Source organism: Protopterus annectens, chromosome 3.part0 (genome assembly GCF_019279795.1).
Source record: "Protopterus annectens isolate FY-2018-M chromosome 3.part0, PAN1.0, whole genome shotgun sequence".
Taxonomy (NCBI): Eukaryota; Metazoa; Chordata; order Ceratodontiformes; family Protopteridae; genus Protopterus; species Protopterus annectens.
The window spans coordinates 716,196,728-716,216,842 of NC_056731.1; the positions used below are offsets into that span (position 1 = coordinate 716,196,728).

Sequence of the window (20,115 nt, forward strand, 5' to 3'; positions counted from 1 at the left end):
TATCCCACTCCACAAAGGGGGAGCCCCCACAGACCCCGGAAACTACCGCCCCATTAGCCTAACGAGCCTGGTCTGCAAGGCTATGGAGCTTATCATCATGGAACTTATAAACAATGACATTGGTAATCTCCAAACTCAGGACCCCATCCAGTTTGGGTTTGTAAAAGGCAGATCATGTCTCCTAAACCTGACAGACTTCTTTGAAGCAGTCACCAAAGCCGTAGATGAGGGTAAGGTGGTTCACCACAGCCTATCTAGATCTCGCCAAGGCTTTTGACACTATCCCCCACTCTGGAATTATAGATAAACTCACTAAACTAGGTATAAATCCCTATGTCACAAGATGGGTTGCCACCTGGCTCACTGACAGAACCCACACTGTGAAAGTAGCAGACTCCAAATCTAGCTTCAGACCAGTGACAAGTGGAGTACCACAGGGTTTGGTCCTAGGTCCTTTCCTGTTTGGTATCTACTTCTCTGAAGTACAGGCCAACACAGAAGGTCTTTGGCTAACGAAGTTCGCAGATGACTGCAAACTAGGAGCCATAATCAAAACTCCAAAAGATGTGGACATCCTACAAAAGGGCCTTGCTGAGACAGATGCCTGGTGTCAAAGCCATGGCTTCATGCTCAATGCCAAAAAGTGCATTGTCATTTCTTTTGTTAAAAACTCAGTACCCATGAACTACCACATACATGGTAGTCTACTTAACACCGAAAGTGTGATAAGAGACCTTGGGACACAGGTGGACAGTAGTCTCTCCTTTGATAATCACATCGCCACAGTAGTCAGGAAATCCTTCTATGTGGCGCACCTCATCACAAAAGGTTTATCATCCAGGAAAAAAGAGGTCATTGTTCCCCTCTACTCGTCACTCATTAGACCCATTATAGAGTACAATGCCCCTTTTGGTATGTACCTCACAAGACATCTACAACAACTGGAAAGGCCACAGAGATACCTCACAAAGAGGATTACCGGCCTCAAAGAGATGCCCTATGCAGACCGTCTCAAAAAACTGCAGCTTTACTCCATTGCATATCACCTACTCAGAGGCGATCTCTGCCTAATACACAAAGCTATGTCAAACCCAGAGCTTTTAGAAATGCTCCACTTAAAGAAATCCCAATCCCTACGAGCTACATGCTCTAGGGACCTAAACCTCATCACCACAATAAACAGAACATGCTGGAGGGATAGATTCCTGTCCCAGAGACTTCCCACACTCTGGAACAAACTACCTATCTATATCAAACAAAGCTCCTCATTAGCACTCTTCAAGAAAAATTTTGATGATTGGATGGGAGATAGGAAATTCACTCCGGGGATCACTTCTGTGGCTCTGCTCGACAGTGGCACAGGAAAATAATTTTCTTGGGTGGCAAAAGCCAGGGTACCTTTGGCTAGGCTTATACAGGCCCTAGGGCCAATAGCCTAGTACCTACCTATGAACCTATGAGATGACGGAGTCCAGGATGCTGTACCTTGTAATAGGGGGGACCTCAATATAGGAGATACTGGCTCTGGAGCAGGGGACCGGCTCCTAACTTGAAAAACCAATGGCGGAGCCAAAGTAGATGGTTCCTCAGAACCAACAGGTTTGGAAACTGTCAGTGACATACTTGGTGCTTTTTTTAATGGCTCCAACCCTTTTGAAGTGAAACAGGATGATCTTTTTGGACTCTTCGAATTTTTATGGAGACTCTGACCCTGTTCTAGGGCTTCTGTAAAGGAAGATTTTACCAGTCCTCTTAAAATTAACTTATTTTTTTCTCTCATGAAGTACTCTGGAGATAAAGGAGTGGCAAATAGTGCAAGATTCCTGTAAGTGAACTGCACCCAGGCAGTAAACACACTCTGTGTGACCATCAGTAACTGACATCTTTTGGTTACAAATAGGGCACTTTTTGAATCCCAAAGGTTTACCTTCTTTACCTTGCTTAGACATTATAAGACTTGGTCTACTCAACAATATTGTCCTATTAAGCAGTAACAGTCTCTGCAGCTCTCCAATTTAAATGATCTGGATATAACTGTGCAACTATCCAAAGATAAACACCAAACAAAAATACACAAAAATAATCCCAGTCCTATGTAGCTTATTACAACAGAAACATTTTTTTTTAACTAGCAACAACCAATACTGAAGAATAAGAAAAAAGCCCCCTAACTTAATTGGGCTCTCCTCTAATAAAAAGCAAGCTATAATAAAGGATAGAGTAACTTATAGAAAACACAGCACACCTCTAATATATATCAGTAGCAGCAGCAGCCCCCTTTTTCCCATTTTTCTACATGGGGTATCGTGTTAACTTTCGCCAACTCTCTCGATTCAGTGCTACACTCCTGCCTTCTTCAACACTCATGCCTGACTGTTGCAGATCATCTTTCACACAATCCATCGACCTCTTTGCTGGTCATCCTCGCTTCCTCTTACCTTCTTCCTGTCTGTCCCAAATCTTCCTCACCAGATTGTCTTCTGCTTTTCTACACATGTGCCCAAACCACAGTAATCTGTTCTCTTTGTCTTTTCTGCAATTGGCGCTACTTTGGCTTCTGCTCTTAAGTCCTCATTTCTTCACCTGTCCCACAGTGTGCATCCTACCACCTTTCTCAGGCACTTCATTTCCATCACCTCTAGCTTCTTCAACTGTTCTGCCTTTACTGCCCAGGTTTCTATACCACACAGTAGTACCGGTCGCATTACTGTCTTGTACACCTTACTTTTCAACTTCTTTGGCATTCCTCTGTGATAGACTACACCTGATACACTATGCCAGTTGGCTGCAGCCCCTCTGATTCTAGATTTGACCTCTTCATTCAGACTACCCTTCTCCTCAACCACCCCTCCCATTCTTCTGTGATAGACTACACCTGATACTCTATGCCAGTTGGCTGCAGCCCCTCTGATTCTAGATTTGACCTCTTCATTCAGACTACCCTTCTCCTCAACCACCCCTCCCAGATACTTGAAGCTGTTTACCTGTTCCACTATCTTCCTGTCTATCTCTATTCTCAGCTTATTCTGATTTCCCCAATCTGCTGCCATTACCAATGTCTTATCTGTGCTTAGTTTCATCCCATGTGCCTACAGATTTGCATTCCATTCTCCTATCTTTTGCTGAAGTTCTAGCTCAGAGTCTGCTTGTACTGTCACATTGTCTGCATACAGCAGCTTTATTGATCTGTCCCCTCCAACCTGTTATCTCATGTAGTCCATCACCAGTATTAACAGTAGTGGGATCAGAGCTGAACCTTGGTGTACACCTACTCCCACTGGGAACCCCTCAGTGAGGCCGAACACCGTTCATACTTGAGTCACAGGGTCCTTGTACATAGCCTGCACTAATTCTACCAATGCTTCTGGGACTTCAAACCACCACAGTACTGCCCAAATCAGCCTTCTTGGGACCTTGTACTATGCTTTCTCCAAGTCTAAGAATGTCCAGTTGGACTCTCTCCTCATCTCTAGTTTCTTCTCAAGTAGCTGTCTCAGTGCAAACATCGGGTCAATTGTGCTACATCCTGATCTGAATCCGAACTGTTCATCTCTCATCTTACATTCTACTATTCTGTGTATCCGTTTATCAATCACCCTCTCCAGAACTTTCATGTAATGTGTTAGGAGTCTGATGCCTCTATACTGCCCAGAGATGTGGATGCCCCCTTTGTTCTTGTACACTGGCATGAGTATGCTTATTCTCTAGTTATCTGGGATATATATATATATATATATATATATATATATATATATATATATATATATATATATATATACACACACATATATATATATATATATATATATATATATATATATATATATATATATATATATATATATATATATATATATCTATACATATATACACATATATATATATATATATAAATATATATATATATATATATATATATATATATATCTATATATACACATATATATATATATATATATATATATATATATATATATATATATATATATATATATATATATATATATATATATATATATATATATATATATATATATATATATATATATATATATATATATATATATATATATATATATATATATATATATATATATATACATATATATATATATATATATATATATATATATATATATATATATATATATATATATATATATATGTATATATATATATATATATATATATATATATATATATATATATATATATACAACCAAACAGATCCACCACAGTCCACCAAGCGCAAATAAATCCAGTCCTTGGAGCACGTGAAATTGAAGTTTAATCAGCGAAGTCAGAGAAACACACCAAACATAATATTTTTAAACAAGTTTAAACACTTTTAAGGCAAAAATCGAAGTAATACTACTTTGACAAAATGGGACAGGGAGTATGTAGACACAAATACAAATCGGCCAGAAAAAAATATCAAAATTCACTAACTAGCAAGTCAAAAGCTAACTAACTATGCACTCTAAGAAAAAACACACTGCACACTACTAACACAAGCAAGTTATTTTAAAGGTAGTCAAAAAAGTAGAAGATACAAGTATTCTACTTAGCCAGAGCTAGGAGAATCACCCAATCTGTTTCAGCGGCAAATGAGATCTGGGGAAGGCACTACAGCATCATGGGATAGGGTATAAGCCACGAGCTAGTTGAAGACCTCGAGCTTATGTAAAAAGCCAAGTCGGAACCGACGATTGGTTCCGAACCCGTCAGTAAAGAATGAAGGCGAGGTGGGACAACTTCACATCACATGTTTGAGAGGTTTCATATACTGCATCTGGAAACAGTGAAGTGCAAAAAAACAGCAAGAAATATAAAATACTGGAACAAAATACCATCTTGGACAACACAAGTAGCATACAGCTATACCATCTGCAATACGTACCATGACAAAAATCCAAAGGATATTAAGATTCCTAGTTCCATACTATCGACACGTTGAGTGGGCATTGACGTACTGGCTTGTTCCAATTCAAAGAACCATTTATCACATATAAGTGGATTATTCTAGGTTAACTGATATACTTACACTAAGAGACACAGTACCTGCTAGTGTCATTAGTGCATCAAATACTATATTCTTGAGATGGGAATACAGGATTGTGTCATATCTGACAATGATCTACAATAAAAAAAATCAATAATTCAACAGACTAAGGCATGAGTGGGAGCTTTATGTTCAGTCAGCACTATCCAGTATCTAAATGGCAAATGGAAAAAACTGTCTAAAGATTTAATGGAAAAAAAACTATCCAAAGAGTTAAAAAATGCTGAGAAAATGTTGCAGCAAAAGCTATAAAGACTGCACCTGGACCATGGAAATACTCCCATTCATGGGACTGCATCTGGACCATGAGAATCCCCCACTACATGGGACTGCATCTGGACCATGGGAATCCCCCACTACATGGGACTGCATCTGGACCATGGGAATCCCCCACTACATGGGACTGCATCTGTACCATGGGAATACACCCACTACATGGGACTGCATCTGGACCATGGGAATCCCCCACTACATGGGACTGCATCTGGACCATGGGAATCCCCCACTACATGGGACTGCATCTGGACCATGGGAATCCCCCACTACATGGGACTGCATATGGACCATGGGAATCCCCCACTACATGGGACTGCATCTGTACCATGGGACTACACCCACTACATGGGACTGCATCTGGACCATGGGAATCCCCCACTACATGGGACTGCATCTGGACCATGGGAATCCCCCACTACATGGGAGTGCATCTGTACCATGGGAATATACCCACTACATGGGACTGCATCTGGACCATGGGAATCCCCCACTACATGGGACTGCATCTGGACCATGGGAATCCCCCACTACATGGGACTGCATCTGTACCATGGGAATACCCCACTACATGGGACTGCATCTGGGCCATGATAATACCCCACTACATGGACTCTAGCTCTTAAAATTTGAAAGGATAATGGGCGCAGATAGGTATTTGGCATACAGTTATAAAGCCATGACTACAACACATATAACATGGGTTTGATTACTGACAGTGACCTGTAGGAGGCAGAACTGTGTCAGAGAAATGACGAGGCTCTGAGTGCTCACTTCGTTTGGAGGAGGGTCAGGACAACACCATCACAGAAAAAAGACAGGCCATGCTTGAGGCCCTGCTGAAGACCAGAGCTACAAATGGCAGCCAGACTAGGCAAGAAATCAATGCTTGAGGTTTGTTCTCACTTAAAGGATGGCAGCAGGCATGCACCTGAGACCAAAACATCGTGGCCCATCATGCCCTATCAAAGTAACAATAGTACGGAGGGCGTAGGACTTTCTGTAACCAGTTATGCCAATCCTGTGTGAGTAGCAGTGACAGCTTTCTGGCTCAGTCTCTCCCTGCAACTCACTGTTGCCAGTCTAGACCAGCTAATGACACAAGCCTGGGAGAGATAACATCCATGTAATGCTGCAGTAACCATGGTACATAGAAAAAAAGGATCAGCTTAGAAGGAAGCCATGCTACGGCAAAAATCAGCTGTCTGCAACCAGAAAAGACTATCTAATCCCAATGGAAAAATATTAATAGTCAGAATGTAACAATCAAATTACCTACATGAACAGTTGATGTCTCAAAACCAACATAAAGTAAAGGAAATGCTGGGAAAATCAGTAGATACAAAATTACTACTATGATAAAAATGTATGAGAGTACCATATTTACAGGCCTGCAGAATGAATAGTTAAGTTTGCAGCCTAACTGAACGAAAGCCCTATGTTGTTTGTATTGAAGTTGAAAAACTGTGCAGAGGAAATCTTGGATATCTGTACAAGTCAGATACATTGAAGTCAAAGTTCCAAGATCAGGAACCAGAATTCTCACAATCAGTCCTGTTACAGAAAAGCAAATCTTGAGAACTGAGACGGTCAAAGGTTGAACACTAAAACTGCTGATGTCATGACTACTACAAGTGAAGCTGTGGTGCAACAAGAACAATCCCTAAAGCAACATCAGCTGCCCAGTGTAAAAAGCACTGTTAGATATTTCAAATAAGAAAGTCCACTGAAGCAACCAGACTAATATGCAGGTTTCTACAAAGACAAAAATAAATGCTAAGTAGTAAATGTTTCATTGGACTAAAATGTCTGTTTTTAATATGTTCCAAAGGATTATTTTGATATAAAATAGCCAATGCATGACATGCTTAGTATAATGTTAATTTTATATAGGCTGTGAAATGTAATGCATGCAACTTGAGATAAACATCATATGTTACATATGGGACATACAGAATGAATGTTAATGAGCCAGATGCAATTACTTTGAATATGTTATGATACGTGGTTCTTCTAGTGAAATCACAGATGCAATACACACCTCATTCATGCTACACCACTTTTACAAGGTTTCTGTGCTATTTATTAAGTCTCATGACACTTCAGTAACCTCAACTTCACACTATTTTGTCACAAAGGGAACATTTTCACCTACATCAGAAATGTATGCTCCAAGCCTTATAGCAAATTTCACAGGTCCACAACAGGCAGAATATATACATACATACATACACACACACATATATACATACATACAACATAACAATAGGGCTTCTATTATAAATAACTTTGGAATTAGCCCAGCACAAACAGAGCCATATTCTTACATGGCAGCAAGTTGCTGTAGGATCTCCTAACAGGAAACAAATGTGAAATGAAGTCCAATTTACCTTAGCGAATACACTTATGAACAAGTAACAAATGACTCACTTGCAGGTATACAAAGAAACTTCATGAATAAAGCGATGAAAATGTGTATTTATGCCACCACCGATCCAATTTCAGAAAACAGGATATGGCATGTAGTTGCCTAAATGATGTACAAAACTGCTTTTTAACTATATCAGAACTTCAAAGAAAACAGCTTAAAAATAAACAAAATACATAATATGCTTCTAGTACAGTACTGAATTCCAAACAAAATACTACCATAAATAGCACTTACCCGTCTAGTGACTCAAGATCCTCTATGTTTATTTTCCATACTACTCCCCACACTTCCTTTCCAACACTCTGGGTAATGCTAGCTACCCCGCCATACCAGCGAGTATTACTTTTTCCCTTGTGGTCTCCAAACACGAGTTCAAAATCCTGTAGATCACCACAAATTAGAGTGTTAAGTCTTGCTGCATAGGTCTAAAAGATGAAAAAGCAAACAAGTACACCTCTGCGTCTGCACTCGTAGGAAAGCCAAGCTGATAATCAACAGCTTGTTCCCATTTTTAAAGGCATGTGAATGGAACTATTGGAGAATTCTATTTGCTCAGCATCTCAGAAAGGATACTTTCTTACTATATGAACTGATTTACTACAGGTAGAAATTCTAGGTAGTTCTATGGTCAACTGATTCAGAGTAGCACTTCAACCTTATCATTCACTATTTTTTCATAAATGCATGGGTTCTCGGACAATGGCAGAATACCTGTTACAGGATATAAACTGGTCAAATAATGTGCTGTTTTTGTTTCTTTTTATACTCACAGAATTTAAGATATACATAACTGAGGCATGCAACACTTTAAAACTGAGATTAGACTGTTTTCAGAGATGCTTCCAGAATAAGACACAGATAATGAAGTATTATAACTGCTCCTAGCTCATGATAAACAAGTATGGACCGTAACAGCCTAGCTCTAGGTTTGTGAATTATGCATGTATGCATATATGTTTTTCGGCTTAGATTCTTCCCAGTAGTGTAGACCTTAAACCTTGTGCATTTACTTTCACTGGAATCCATGGTTATATGGGTGGGGATACAAGATGTTTGACCTCTTTTTCTTTCAATAAATAACAACAAAACATTACTCAAAAAGGTCTGATATGGCAGAGTGTTCACCAAATGTTACAAAACATAGGATGCAGTGCACTTTCGTAAAATGTCAGAAGAATTTAGAATACCTAGGTAATAAGTGTTTTCATTTAGAGGCATGGTGATGTTTTACATTATGTCTTATTTGGTGAACCAAGCAATTCACACTGCATAGCAATTTCAGTCCATTCAGCATTTTTTTAACTGTCTTGTTATCTCTACCATGTACCAGACCTTAACCTTATCTTTCAGACATATCTCTTAACAGTATTACTTCAAAACATCGAAAACTCACATTATCGAATCTCAGTGCATTGAACCTGACTTCACTGAATATTCATTATATCGAACTCCCACAACAACAAAATGAACTGCGAGAAAAGAACAACTTGACCACCAGAACAAAACAACAAACAGCAAAACAAAAAAAAAACCTCCATGTGGGGGGCGAACCCCTACACCCCCCAAATAAATACACCAACTCCGAGATCACACTACAGTGGAGGAAAAGCAAGGTTCATCCTTGTGGTCAAGTGGTTCCTTTCCCAGAGTTCATTTCCGCTGTTCTGGGAATTCGATATGATGAGATTCGATGAAGTCAGGCTCGATGAAATGAGATCCGACGATGCGAGTATTCGATATTTTGAAGGGATCCTCTCTCAACCTCTTAGTGCAAGAAATCTGGACAAAGCCTAAAATAATGGGAGGACAAAGGCCCAAAAATATGGACATATTGTAAATATTGCTCTTAAACTTATACAGTTGCAAGAATAATAGGATTTGTGTTGGCATGTATTTTCTGAAGGATATGAAGTCTAAAACTCAAATGTATGCCATTATTTACTGACTTCAATCTTCAGCTGTATGCTAGACAACTGCAAACTTTATGAGGAACAGTCCAAAAATAAGAGTAAAAATGTGGCCATTCTGCAAAAATCTGGACAACTGAAACCTACACTTTCAGGAGTTTGCAGCTGTTCTACTGATTCATTCCTTCTATCTCTGATATTAGTTTTCATTGAGGAAGAGGTCTCTATGGGGTAACAGGCTAGTACATCTGGCTGTTAACAAAAAGGGTGGTTGTTCCAAGTCCAGCCATGGACAATATTGTCCCCTCATCATAAAAGGGATTTAAAATTAGTTAGCAAATATCTGAAGGGCTCTATTTAAAAAAGAAAAATAAAAGTTAAGTACTCTCCATAACTATGCATCTGTGTTGTCTATTTTCATTCTTCCTCAATGAATGGGTTGAGGTCTGATCCTTGGATCCATCTTGGCCATTTTCTCTAGATTCTAGGATCTAACTCTCAAGCTCCTCCCTTACCCAGAATGCCCCTGACTAATGTGTTACCTCAGATCGAGTTTACTGCCATTATACAATATCATTCCAAAGTATCTTAATATAAATAAGCCAGAAGAGTGATAGCTGAAACATCAGGAGCTCAAACAGGAGCTATGCTTCCTCTCCACAATTCCTTTAGGTCTCTCCCAAACACATGGATACGGGGAAGGTGGGAGGGAAGCTGAGGAAGAATGAAAATGGACAACACAGATGCACAGTTATGGTGAGTACATAGCTTTTATATCTGATGTTGTCATTTTCATTAGTTCCTCAACGAATGCGACAGAGCCCCCAGCTATGGTAAACTTGGGTGGCCCTCATGGAAGGCTGTTTCGCAGAACCGCATAACCGAATACAGTTCTGTTTCTGCAGCTGATATCCAATTTGTAACGAGAAAAAAAATATGATCATTAGACCATGTGGCAGCTGCACAAATGTCATCAATGGAGGCTCTAGCCCAAAAGGCAGCTGATGTATCTGACCCGGCCACAAAAGTTCCTCACCAAAAGGATAAAGGGTGGATAGATTCATCACCCAAAGACTCCCTATGCTGTGGAACAAAATCCGGTACATGTGAGGCACTGGCCTTGTTCAAGAGAAATCTTGACCAATGGATGGCAGATAGCCTAGTATGAACCTATGAACCTATGAACCTATGTAGTCATTGGCCTGAGTGAGCTTTTGGTTGTCTTGGCAAGGTTAGACCTCTCAAGGAATAAACATAGGAAATATAATCTGTCATCCATTTGGCTAGTGCAGTTTTTGAAATTGGTCTTTCCATATTATTACTGGAAAAGGAGACAAACAGTTGATCAGTTTCCCTAAATTCCTTAGTCCTGTGAAGGTAAAAGCAAAGTTGCCTATTTACATGTAAAAGATGAAGGTTATATTCTCCTTTATTGCCAAATTTGGGAAAGAAAACTGGTAAACTGATGTTTGTTTCAGAGGTAACTTTTGGTAGAAAAGATGAATTAGTGCGTAAGGCAACTCTATCTTTGTAAAAATCAAATACAGCAGTTTTGAACAGAGTGCTTGGAATTCAGGTACTCATCTTGCTGAAGTTATAGCCACCAGAAAGACTGTTTTCCAAGACATAAACTTAAGGTCTTCTTTAGCTAAAAGTTCAAAAGGTGAATACACCAAAGTCTGTAATACCAAAGTTAGGTCCCAAGATAGAGTAGGGTCCCTAATTTGAGGTCTAAGTATGAAGGTATCTTTAAGAAAGACCTTACATAGCTTAGATGAAGTTAAAAGAGAAGCATTAACTCAGATGTGGTAGTTAGAGATAGCTGCTAACTGAATTTTGATGGTGGAGAAGCTTGCCCAGCTTTGAAAGATGGAGGCAAGGAAAGCTAAAACAGCCAGGAATGTAGCGATGAATGGATCCAACTCTAACTGATGAGCCCAAAAGAAAAACCTCTTCCATTTGCTCTTATAAATCTTCCTATTCGAAGGTTTGTGGGGTGAAAAAGAATTTGGCGAACTGGGGTGGAAAGCCTGGAGTGTCTGGCCATCACTGGAATTGGAGAAACCATGCGGTCAACTTGAGGCCTGCAATATCCAGATGAATCATCCCTGATGGGTGTGACAGGAGGTCTGGACTGGGATTCACTGTCCAGGGAGGACATACTAGGTGAGACCACAGAAAGGGAAACCACGCTTGTCAAGGCCAGTAGGGGGCAATGAAGATTATTTTGCTCTTCAACCGGAGCACTTTCTGAAGAAACTTGGGGATTAGAGGCAGGGGAAGGTAAGCATAAAGGAGACTGGAGGGACAAACGTGGACTACAGCATCTCTTGTCCACTAAGATGTTGGACTTCCCTGGTATGTGTGTCGTTACAAGAAAGCAGCTGGAGGAGATTGCCCACTGCCAAACTCTCAGTGTTTCTCAGCACAGGGGATAGGATCTGGTTCCACCTGTTTGCTGATGTACCAGACTACTGACATGCTGTCCATTTGAATAGCAATAGTTCCTAGCAGAAGAGAACACTAAAGGGCCTGCAACACTAGAAGTACCACTCTCATCTCCAGGACATTTATAGGCAAATTGGTCTCTTTTGGGGACCATGTGTCTTGAAAGGTCCATCCCAAGTAATGCAACCCTCTCCTACCCCAACTGGGAGGCGTCAGTGGTCAATCTCAAGGTGGGAGGTTGGTATAATGGATAAGGTGTTTACCTTACAGACATAAAGTGCAGGGTTTGATTCTTACACGGGAAAATTGGCTAGGCTTAAAATGGTCCCTGAGGGCAGTTAGCCTAGTACTAATTTATGAACCTATGAGGGGTTCGGGGGAGAAAGAATAAATGGACGTTCTTAACAAATCTCTTTGGACTGTATTCACCACAGCAGGGCAAACCCAAGATAATTTTATCAGGTGTCCTAAGGGATTTTGATGAAAAGATTGTACTGCTAGAGTCCACTGAAGAATTCTCATATGAAGATGAGCAGTGGGTATTAAAGTTATTGCAGCAGCCACTGACTCTAGGGATCTAAGTACTATTTTTATTGGGGGAGACGAGGGAGAAAGAACCTGATTGACATTCAACTTCAAAGTAAGAACTCTGTTTTGAGGAAGAAGAGCTAGACAATTAACTGTATCTAAACGAGCCCCTATAAACTCCAAGATTTGAAGAGGTTGAAGATGTGACTTGGCCAGACTGATCATAATTTCCACAGAGTGAGATAATTGGAGTAAGTAATCCCTGGCTCATTCCAGAAGATGCTGGTCAGTATGGTAAAAAGCCAGTCATCTAAATAAAGAAATACTCTGAATCTGAGCAGTCTTAGATGAGCTGCTACCACTACCATGCATTTGGTGAATACCCTGGGGGCTGTGGTGAGACTGAAAGACACAGCTCTAAAATGATAATGACTGTCTTCCAGCCGGAAGCATAGACATCTTTGAGAGTGCCTGTTAATTTTGATATGCTAGTACATGTCTTGAAGATTGATAGAGCACATCCAGTTGTCTTTCTGCAGGAGAGGCTGAATGGACGGAACCGTGACCATCCAGAATTTTTAATTCTTTGTAAATTGGTTCAGATAACTGACTTCCAAAATGGGTCTCAGGTCCTGTGTTTTCTTTGGCACTAAAAAGAAGCTCCAGTAGATTCCGGATCCTCTTTGGTCTGGGAGGACCACTTGGATGACTCTTTTATCAGCAGCTTTTGAATCTCTAGAGCTGCAAACTCCCTCTGATTTGGTGGAACATTAGGGAGATATTTTCTTTCCCATTGGGAATTTGTAAAAAGGGAATGAAATGTCCTCTGGATATGATCCTTTGCAGCCATGAATCTTTTGTGATAGGTATCCAGTCTTTTAGGTGCAAGGACAAGCACCCCCGATTGCTGCCAGTGAGGGGCAGTTGGGCAACCTTTCAGGAGTGCTGAAAGGATCTGTCCAAGAAGGAATCTCAAGGCCCTTGATTCTGTGGACCTCCTCTGCCGTGTGGGCAGTGTCTACTGTTGTAGCTATTCCGCTCTACCTCTGGCAGAAAAATCTCTGCATGACACTTGGAACGGTCCCTGAGATTTCCGGAACTACAACATTTTGCAACCGCATTGATTCCTAGAAAAGGGTCTGGGGGGTAGAAAATCAGATTCCCACAGCAGACAAGGTCTTTCCATCTTTCCCACTGCAGGAAAGTGTCTCTGTTAGCCCAAACAATGATGAATAATACCTTGAAAGGCTCTGCAAAATCGCACAACTACATCCATGCATGTCTCCTAATGGCTATGCCTGAACTAGCTGCCCATGAGATACCTTCAGTTCCATGCAAGATTAACCTCAAGGATGCCTTAGTAATGGATTGCAGGGTGGCCAGTCATGAGAAAAAATACATTTGTTCCTCTGCAGACATGGACCCAGAGGTAGAGTTAGAGTGTTCCTTAACTAAGTTCCTCTGTAACCTTGTGAAATGTGCCACATAATTCAGCGACTGTAAGGCAAAGGTCGCTGAAGCATACACTCACTTCACAAACCTGTCCAATGCTCTAGACTTCCTATTAGGGGGATGGACGTGAAGCTCTGTTCATCCTACTCTTTTTTAGTGGCTGCTGCAACAACCATGGCATCTGCCAGGATTCCCTTGGTCCAGTGTTGTCTGTCAGAGGGGGCACTCAAAATTTTGTCCTGGCATTTGGGGATCATTTCCACAGAGTCCAGTTCCTTTCATGCCCTGTGGGAGAAAAGGTCTATAAGCTCATCCATGGGGGGTGGGGTGGGGGGTGGTAATCCAAGACGAAGATGGTTCAGATGCAAAGGCTTCCAAAAACACGGTTTCCTCCTGGGAAGGGGTTTGGAAAGACCAACCACCTTTCTGGCAATGGATCTCTAAGATGTCTCCAAACGAGACATCATCAGGTAGAGATCTAAGGAAGCCTTCCCCTTCATCAAAATTGATGTCTTCTGTGAGGGTTTCCTGCAGGAAATCCAAGTGCCTCCTCTTGCATAATCTCTTCCGAGGAACCTCTTCAATCAGGTGTTGTGGAGAGGTGTCAGAAGAAGCAGGGAGTTCCCTGGTGGGAACTGCTTGGAAGATCAAACAGGCTGGCTGTTCCTAAGGTTTAGGATAAGTAGACTTAGACACAGGATCCGACAAGGGAACAGGGAATGTGTCTGAATGTGGAAGAGTCAAAACTACTCTAGAGGAAGAGAAAACCCTCTCCACCACCATGAAGGAGGAAGGACCAACAGAAGCTGAGGATAATCTGACCAGAGCTGATACTCTTAGTACAGATGATCTGAGGCCCTCCCTATCCCTCCAATCTAAGGAAGTAGTTGGAGCCGAACTGTCCAATGCTTAAGCTCCGAGGGGAAGTGACAGTTCCGAAAATTTCAGTTGAAGTCAAACCGTCGGATCTGAGTGCTGAGGCTTCGGCTCCGAGAACCATAATGCTCCATAGGTGTAGGAGCCAATCAGATCAGGGAAGTCACCAGAGTGGACGATAGAAATATCTTCAAATCTGATGGTTTGATTCCGAGGGCTCCAAAACAGTAGGTCTGATTGGAGAAAGAACAACAAAAGGCGGGAAGGAAAGTTTAAGGCTCACAGATCCAATGGCAGAAGGAGACAGCATGATCCCAATCTGGATCTGTATTCTGAGGAATGTCCTCATCATCCTATCCACCTTCGCCTCAGAAAGACTTCAGGAGGACCTAATGGAGGAAGAAGTGGAATGTAGCCTGGAAGACTTTTTAGAAGTCTCCTGAAGAAAAGGAGACCTCAACCTCAGGGATATGGTTCCAGGGAAAATTAGAAGTTATGTACTTACCATAACTTGGCATCAGTGTTGTCCATTTTCATTCTTCCTCATGAATGGGTTCAGATCTGACCCTCGGATCTGACTTAGTTGCATACAAAAGACTTCGGATCCTATTCTCGAGCTCCTCCCTCTACCCATAATGCTTTATTCTGACACAAAACACCTCAAATCAAGTTTGCTGCTTAATCTCCTAATTTACAATGCAGACACGGATAGATATAAGAAGAGATTAGGGCTCAAACCAGGAAATGAATGTTCCAGTACAGTCTTACAGGTACTTTTAGAAGAGACAAAGTGAGGGATGGACGGGAGGGAATGTGAGTAAGAATGAAAATGGACAACACAGATGCCTACCTGTACATAACTTCTAAATCTGATGTTGTCCTTTTCATTCTTCCTCACAAATGGGACAGAATCCCCAGTTATGTGGCCCTGGGGAGGCCCTCATGGAAAGATGTGCCAAAGCACTGTTGAATCAAATGAAGATCTATTTCTGGAGCCAATGTCCAAACTGTAATGTGTAACAAAGGTACAAATCTTTGACCAAGCAGCTGCAGAACAAATATCATTAATGGAGGTCCTTGTATGGATTGGTTAATGTTATTCTCCATTGCCACCTTAGGGAGAAAGGAAGGTTTGGACCATAGAGACACCCTGCACTTATGAAAAATAATGTAAGGAGGCTTAGCTAATAGGGCTTGAAGCTCAGAAATTCGTTTAGCTGAAATTTTCCAAGTAAGAAATTTCATATCACGTACGTCTGCTGGTTCAAAGGGTTTCTAAGTTAAACCCTGAACTATAGTAAGGCCCCAAGGGGGAGAGCGGTCCTTAATTGGGGGTCTGAGCAGAAAGACGCCATTCATGAAGGCTTTACACAATCTGGACAAAGCCAGAAAAAGGATCTGATTCCAGCATGGAAATTGGGAATCACTGCCAACTGAAGTTTAATAGTAGAAAAACGAGTCCCTTCGTTAAAAAGAGTTGTTAGGAAAGAAAAGAATGGCCGAAATAGGTGCTGAAAAGGGGTCGACAGCCTGTTCAGAGGCCCAAATAGAAAATCTTTTTCATTTGCTCCTGTAGACTTTCTTAGTAGAAACCTTCTGGGATGCTAAAACAATCTCACGAAGATGGAAGCAAGTCTGTACCATCTGACTATAACTGGAAGTGGAGAAACCATGCTGTTAACTTGAGGGCAAGAATGTTGGGGTGTTGAGTTCCCAATGGATGAGACAGGACATCCTGAGTGGGCTCCAGTATCCATGAAGTGTATCTCAAGTGAGACTGTAGGAAGGAGACCCATACCTGTCGAAGTCAGAAGGGGGTAATGAAGATTACTGAAATCTTCAGCCTCCTTGCTTTCTACAAGAATGTGGGATCAGAGGAAGGGGGGGTAAACATATCAGGAGACCTGAGGCCAATCATGAATCAGAGCATCAGTCAGAGACTCCCAGGGGGGGGGGGTCACAGCAAAGGACGTCACATGTGTTGTTGAGGGGGTGATGCAAATAGGTTGCAGCAAGGCTGACCCCAGCGGCTGAAGATCATATTTGCTACTGATTGAGAGATCAGTTGTAAGGCATCAGAATGGATTTGCTGAGCATGTCTTCTAATGCATTGGTTTACCCCAGGATGTGGGTTGCAACAACAAAGCGGTCTGAAGCAACTGCCCATTCCCAGACCATCATGGCTTCTCTGCACAGTGGATAAGGTCTGCTTTTTCCTTGCTTGCTGATGTACCAGGCTACTGACATGTTGCCTGATTGAATTGCAAAAGTGTCAGGAGGGAGAATGTCCTGAAATAAGGACTGCTCTCATCTCCAGGATGTTGGTATGCAATTTGATCTCCAGAGAGGACCACTAGCCTTGGACCATCTTTCCAAGTAATGCCCCCCCACCCCAGTTGGGAAGCATCCATGGTCACTGTGGTGACTGGAGGCAGAAGAGTAAATGGCCTTCCCAGGAACAGATCACTGAACTAAATCCACCAGTGAATATAACGTTTGCAGATGGGGTGAGTTTTATGGGAAGCGAGGGGTGAGTTTTAGAGAAAATGATAGGGATTGGTAGAGTATGGACCACTGTACTGTTAATGTCCTTTGAATGATTTGCATAAAGAATCTAGCTAAAGGGGATAGAAGTATGGCAGCTGACACTGAACCCAAAGCTTGTAGTTCTAATCTCGCTGGAGGAGACAGGTGAGACAGTACAGCCTGCATTTGATGTCTCAAGGATATGATGCGATAGAGAGGTGAGGAAGCCACCCGAGTTGTAGTATTCAAGAGAGTCCCTATAACTGCCAAGGTCTGTACTGGGGCTAGGTTCTACTTGGCATGGCTTATGGAGATGCCTAAGGTGTTGGAGACCTGGAGCAAGTAGTCCCTGGCTTGCAGGAGCCGATGCTTGGCTGGAGCAGTGAGAACCAATCATCGAGGTAAGAAAACACTTGCAATCCCTGGAGTCTCAAGTGAGCTGATACAATTGCCAAGCATTTGGTAAATACTCTGGGGGCTGTAGTGAGTCCAAAGGGCAATACTCAGAAATGGTAATGACTGGCTCCCAGCCGAAAGTGTAAATGTCTCCTGGATCGTCCATCTATTTTTATGTGATAGTATGCATCCTGGAGATCTACAGAGCACATCCAATCATCCTTGCATAGAAGAGGCAGGATGGACTGAACCCTGACCATTTGGAACTTAGTCTTTTGTATATACTGATTAAAGTTGCTTAGAGCGAGAATGGGTCTTATGTCCTCTGTTTTCCTTTGGCACTAAAAAGAAGTGAGAGTAAGTTCCGAATCCTGTCTGTTTGAGTGGGACCGGTTGGATGACAATTATTTGAAGCAGTTTTTGTATTTCTTGGGCTGCATCTTCCATCTGACTGGATGGACCATCAGGACGTTTCTTTTGGGCAGGAGAGGGAAGGAAAAATAGAATGTAGTAACCTCTGGATATGATTCTTAGCACCCATGAATCTTTTGTGCCATTTGCCCAGGCATCTTGACTGCCTCCAGAAGTGGACAGTCAGGTAATGCTTCAGGAGCGCTGATGGAGCCTAACAGAGAAGGAGTCTCTGAAGTCCTGATTTGCGGGCCCTCTCTGCCTCTAGGGCGATGTCTTCTGTTGAAATTTCCTCTTCTGCCTGTGAAGGAAGTTTCCCTGTGCAAATCCTGGAAAGGTCCCTGAGATTTTCTGAACTATATCTTCTTACCACCTCAGTGGTTTCTAGAAATGGCCCGTTGAGGGGTAGAAAACTTGATACCTACAACAGACAGAGTCTTCCCCTCTTGTTTGCTGCAGGTAAGCATATCTTTAACCGATGGCCCAAACAAGGAAGAGCCAAAGGGATCACTGATAAAGGATGTCTTGAAGGGCTCCACAAAGTCACGTAGCCACATCCAATCATGTCTCCTGATGGCTATGCCTGAACCGGTTGCTCAAGAGGCATCTTCTGCTGCATGGGAAATCAGCCTCATTGAGACATGGGCAGCAGACTGACCACTTGCAAGGAAGCCTTTTTAAAATCCTCCACAGACAAAGACTGAGACAGTATTTAAAAGTTCCATTTGTGAGGAAGAGAAGGAAAAACAGATTTCAAACCATACTCTGGAGTAAAACTTCTGCCTGCCGATCCGAAGGCTTAGGATCCGAAGAAGAAGTAGAAGGTAAGGGGGAGATCAAAATAGCAGCTGAGCCTGTCGGATCTAAGGAGGACGTAGGATCCGAAGGAGTCCCTAGAGGCTTCAGATCCAAGGTGATTGGATCCAAAATATTTTTAGTTTTCTCTGGAGTATGACTTCTGCCTGTCAAGCCGAAGACTTATGTTCCAAGGAAGAGGTAAAAGGTAAAGGGGAAATCACCACAGAAGCAGAGCCTGTCGGATCCAAGGAGGGCTTAGGATCTCAAGGAGGCCCTAGAGACTTCGGATATGAGGTGGTTGGATCCGAAATCTTTCTAGTTTTTTTTCTAGTGGGACCTCTTGGATGACTCATTTTTGAAGTTGGGGACTTCCGCGGAGATCTTTTCCTAGACTCTGAGGAAAAGGATTTGAGTACTTTTGAGGGGGTTTGGGTCCCAGAAGAAGCTGGTAACAAGCCTTTTAAAATTATTTTGTTGCAACTGTATGACAGAGTCCTTGGGTTAAATGTGGCGCAAATGGCACAAGAAGAGTTGAGATGGTCAGTTCTCAGGCAACAGATGCATTTCTTGTAGGCATCTGAGTTGAGAATCTTATGCCCACAAGAAAAGCACTTCTTGAAGCCAGTAGGTTTCTCGCACATTTTTAACAAAAAAAGGCAGTCAATCCTAAAGTATAATTGAAAGGATGTTAACAAGCTGCAGTGTACTAAACAAAAATATTATTTTTTTATAAAAGATAAAAAAATGAAATAAAAAGGATGATGCATCAAATATAGCCCCAAAGTTGAGAGAAACATTCAGAATGGGGAAAAACATGAAGGTGTAATTCCTAACACCCGCGACAGTTACAGAGGGAGGAAAGGAGCAACTACAAGATCTTAAAGTAAAAAGGAGAAAGATTTAAGGAGAATGAGAGGTAAATTTAGACAAATAAATTTCCTTACAATCCGGAGAAAGAATCTTCCATTTTACCACAATGGCGTCAAATGAGATCTGAGGTGTGTTGG

At 41.7% G+C, this 20,115-nt stretch overlaps 1 protein-coding gene across 1 annotated transcript in view; it reads right to left on the reverse strand.

Annotated features, from left to right (window-relative positions):
- Positions 1-20,115, reverse strand: part of GGCT (gamma-glutamylcyclotransferase) — a 515,743-nt gene that overhangs the window by 368,136 nt on the left and 127,492 nt on the right. The window contains exon 2 of the mRNA XM_044065088.1: positions 8,001-8,146. Coding sequence (XP_043921023.1) covers positions 8,001-8,146 — 146 coding nt within the window. The remainder of the gene's footprint in view (positions 1-8,000; positions 8,147-20,115) is intronic.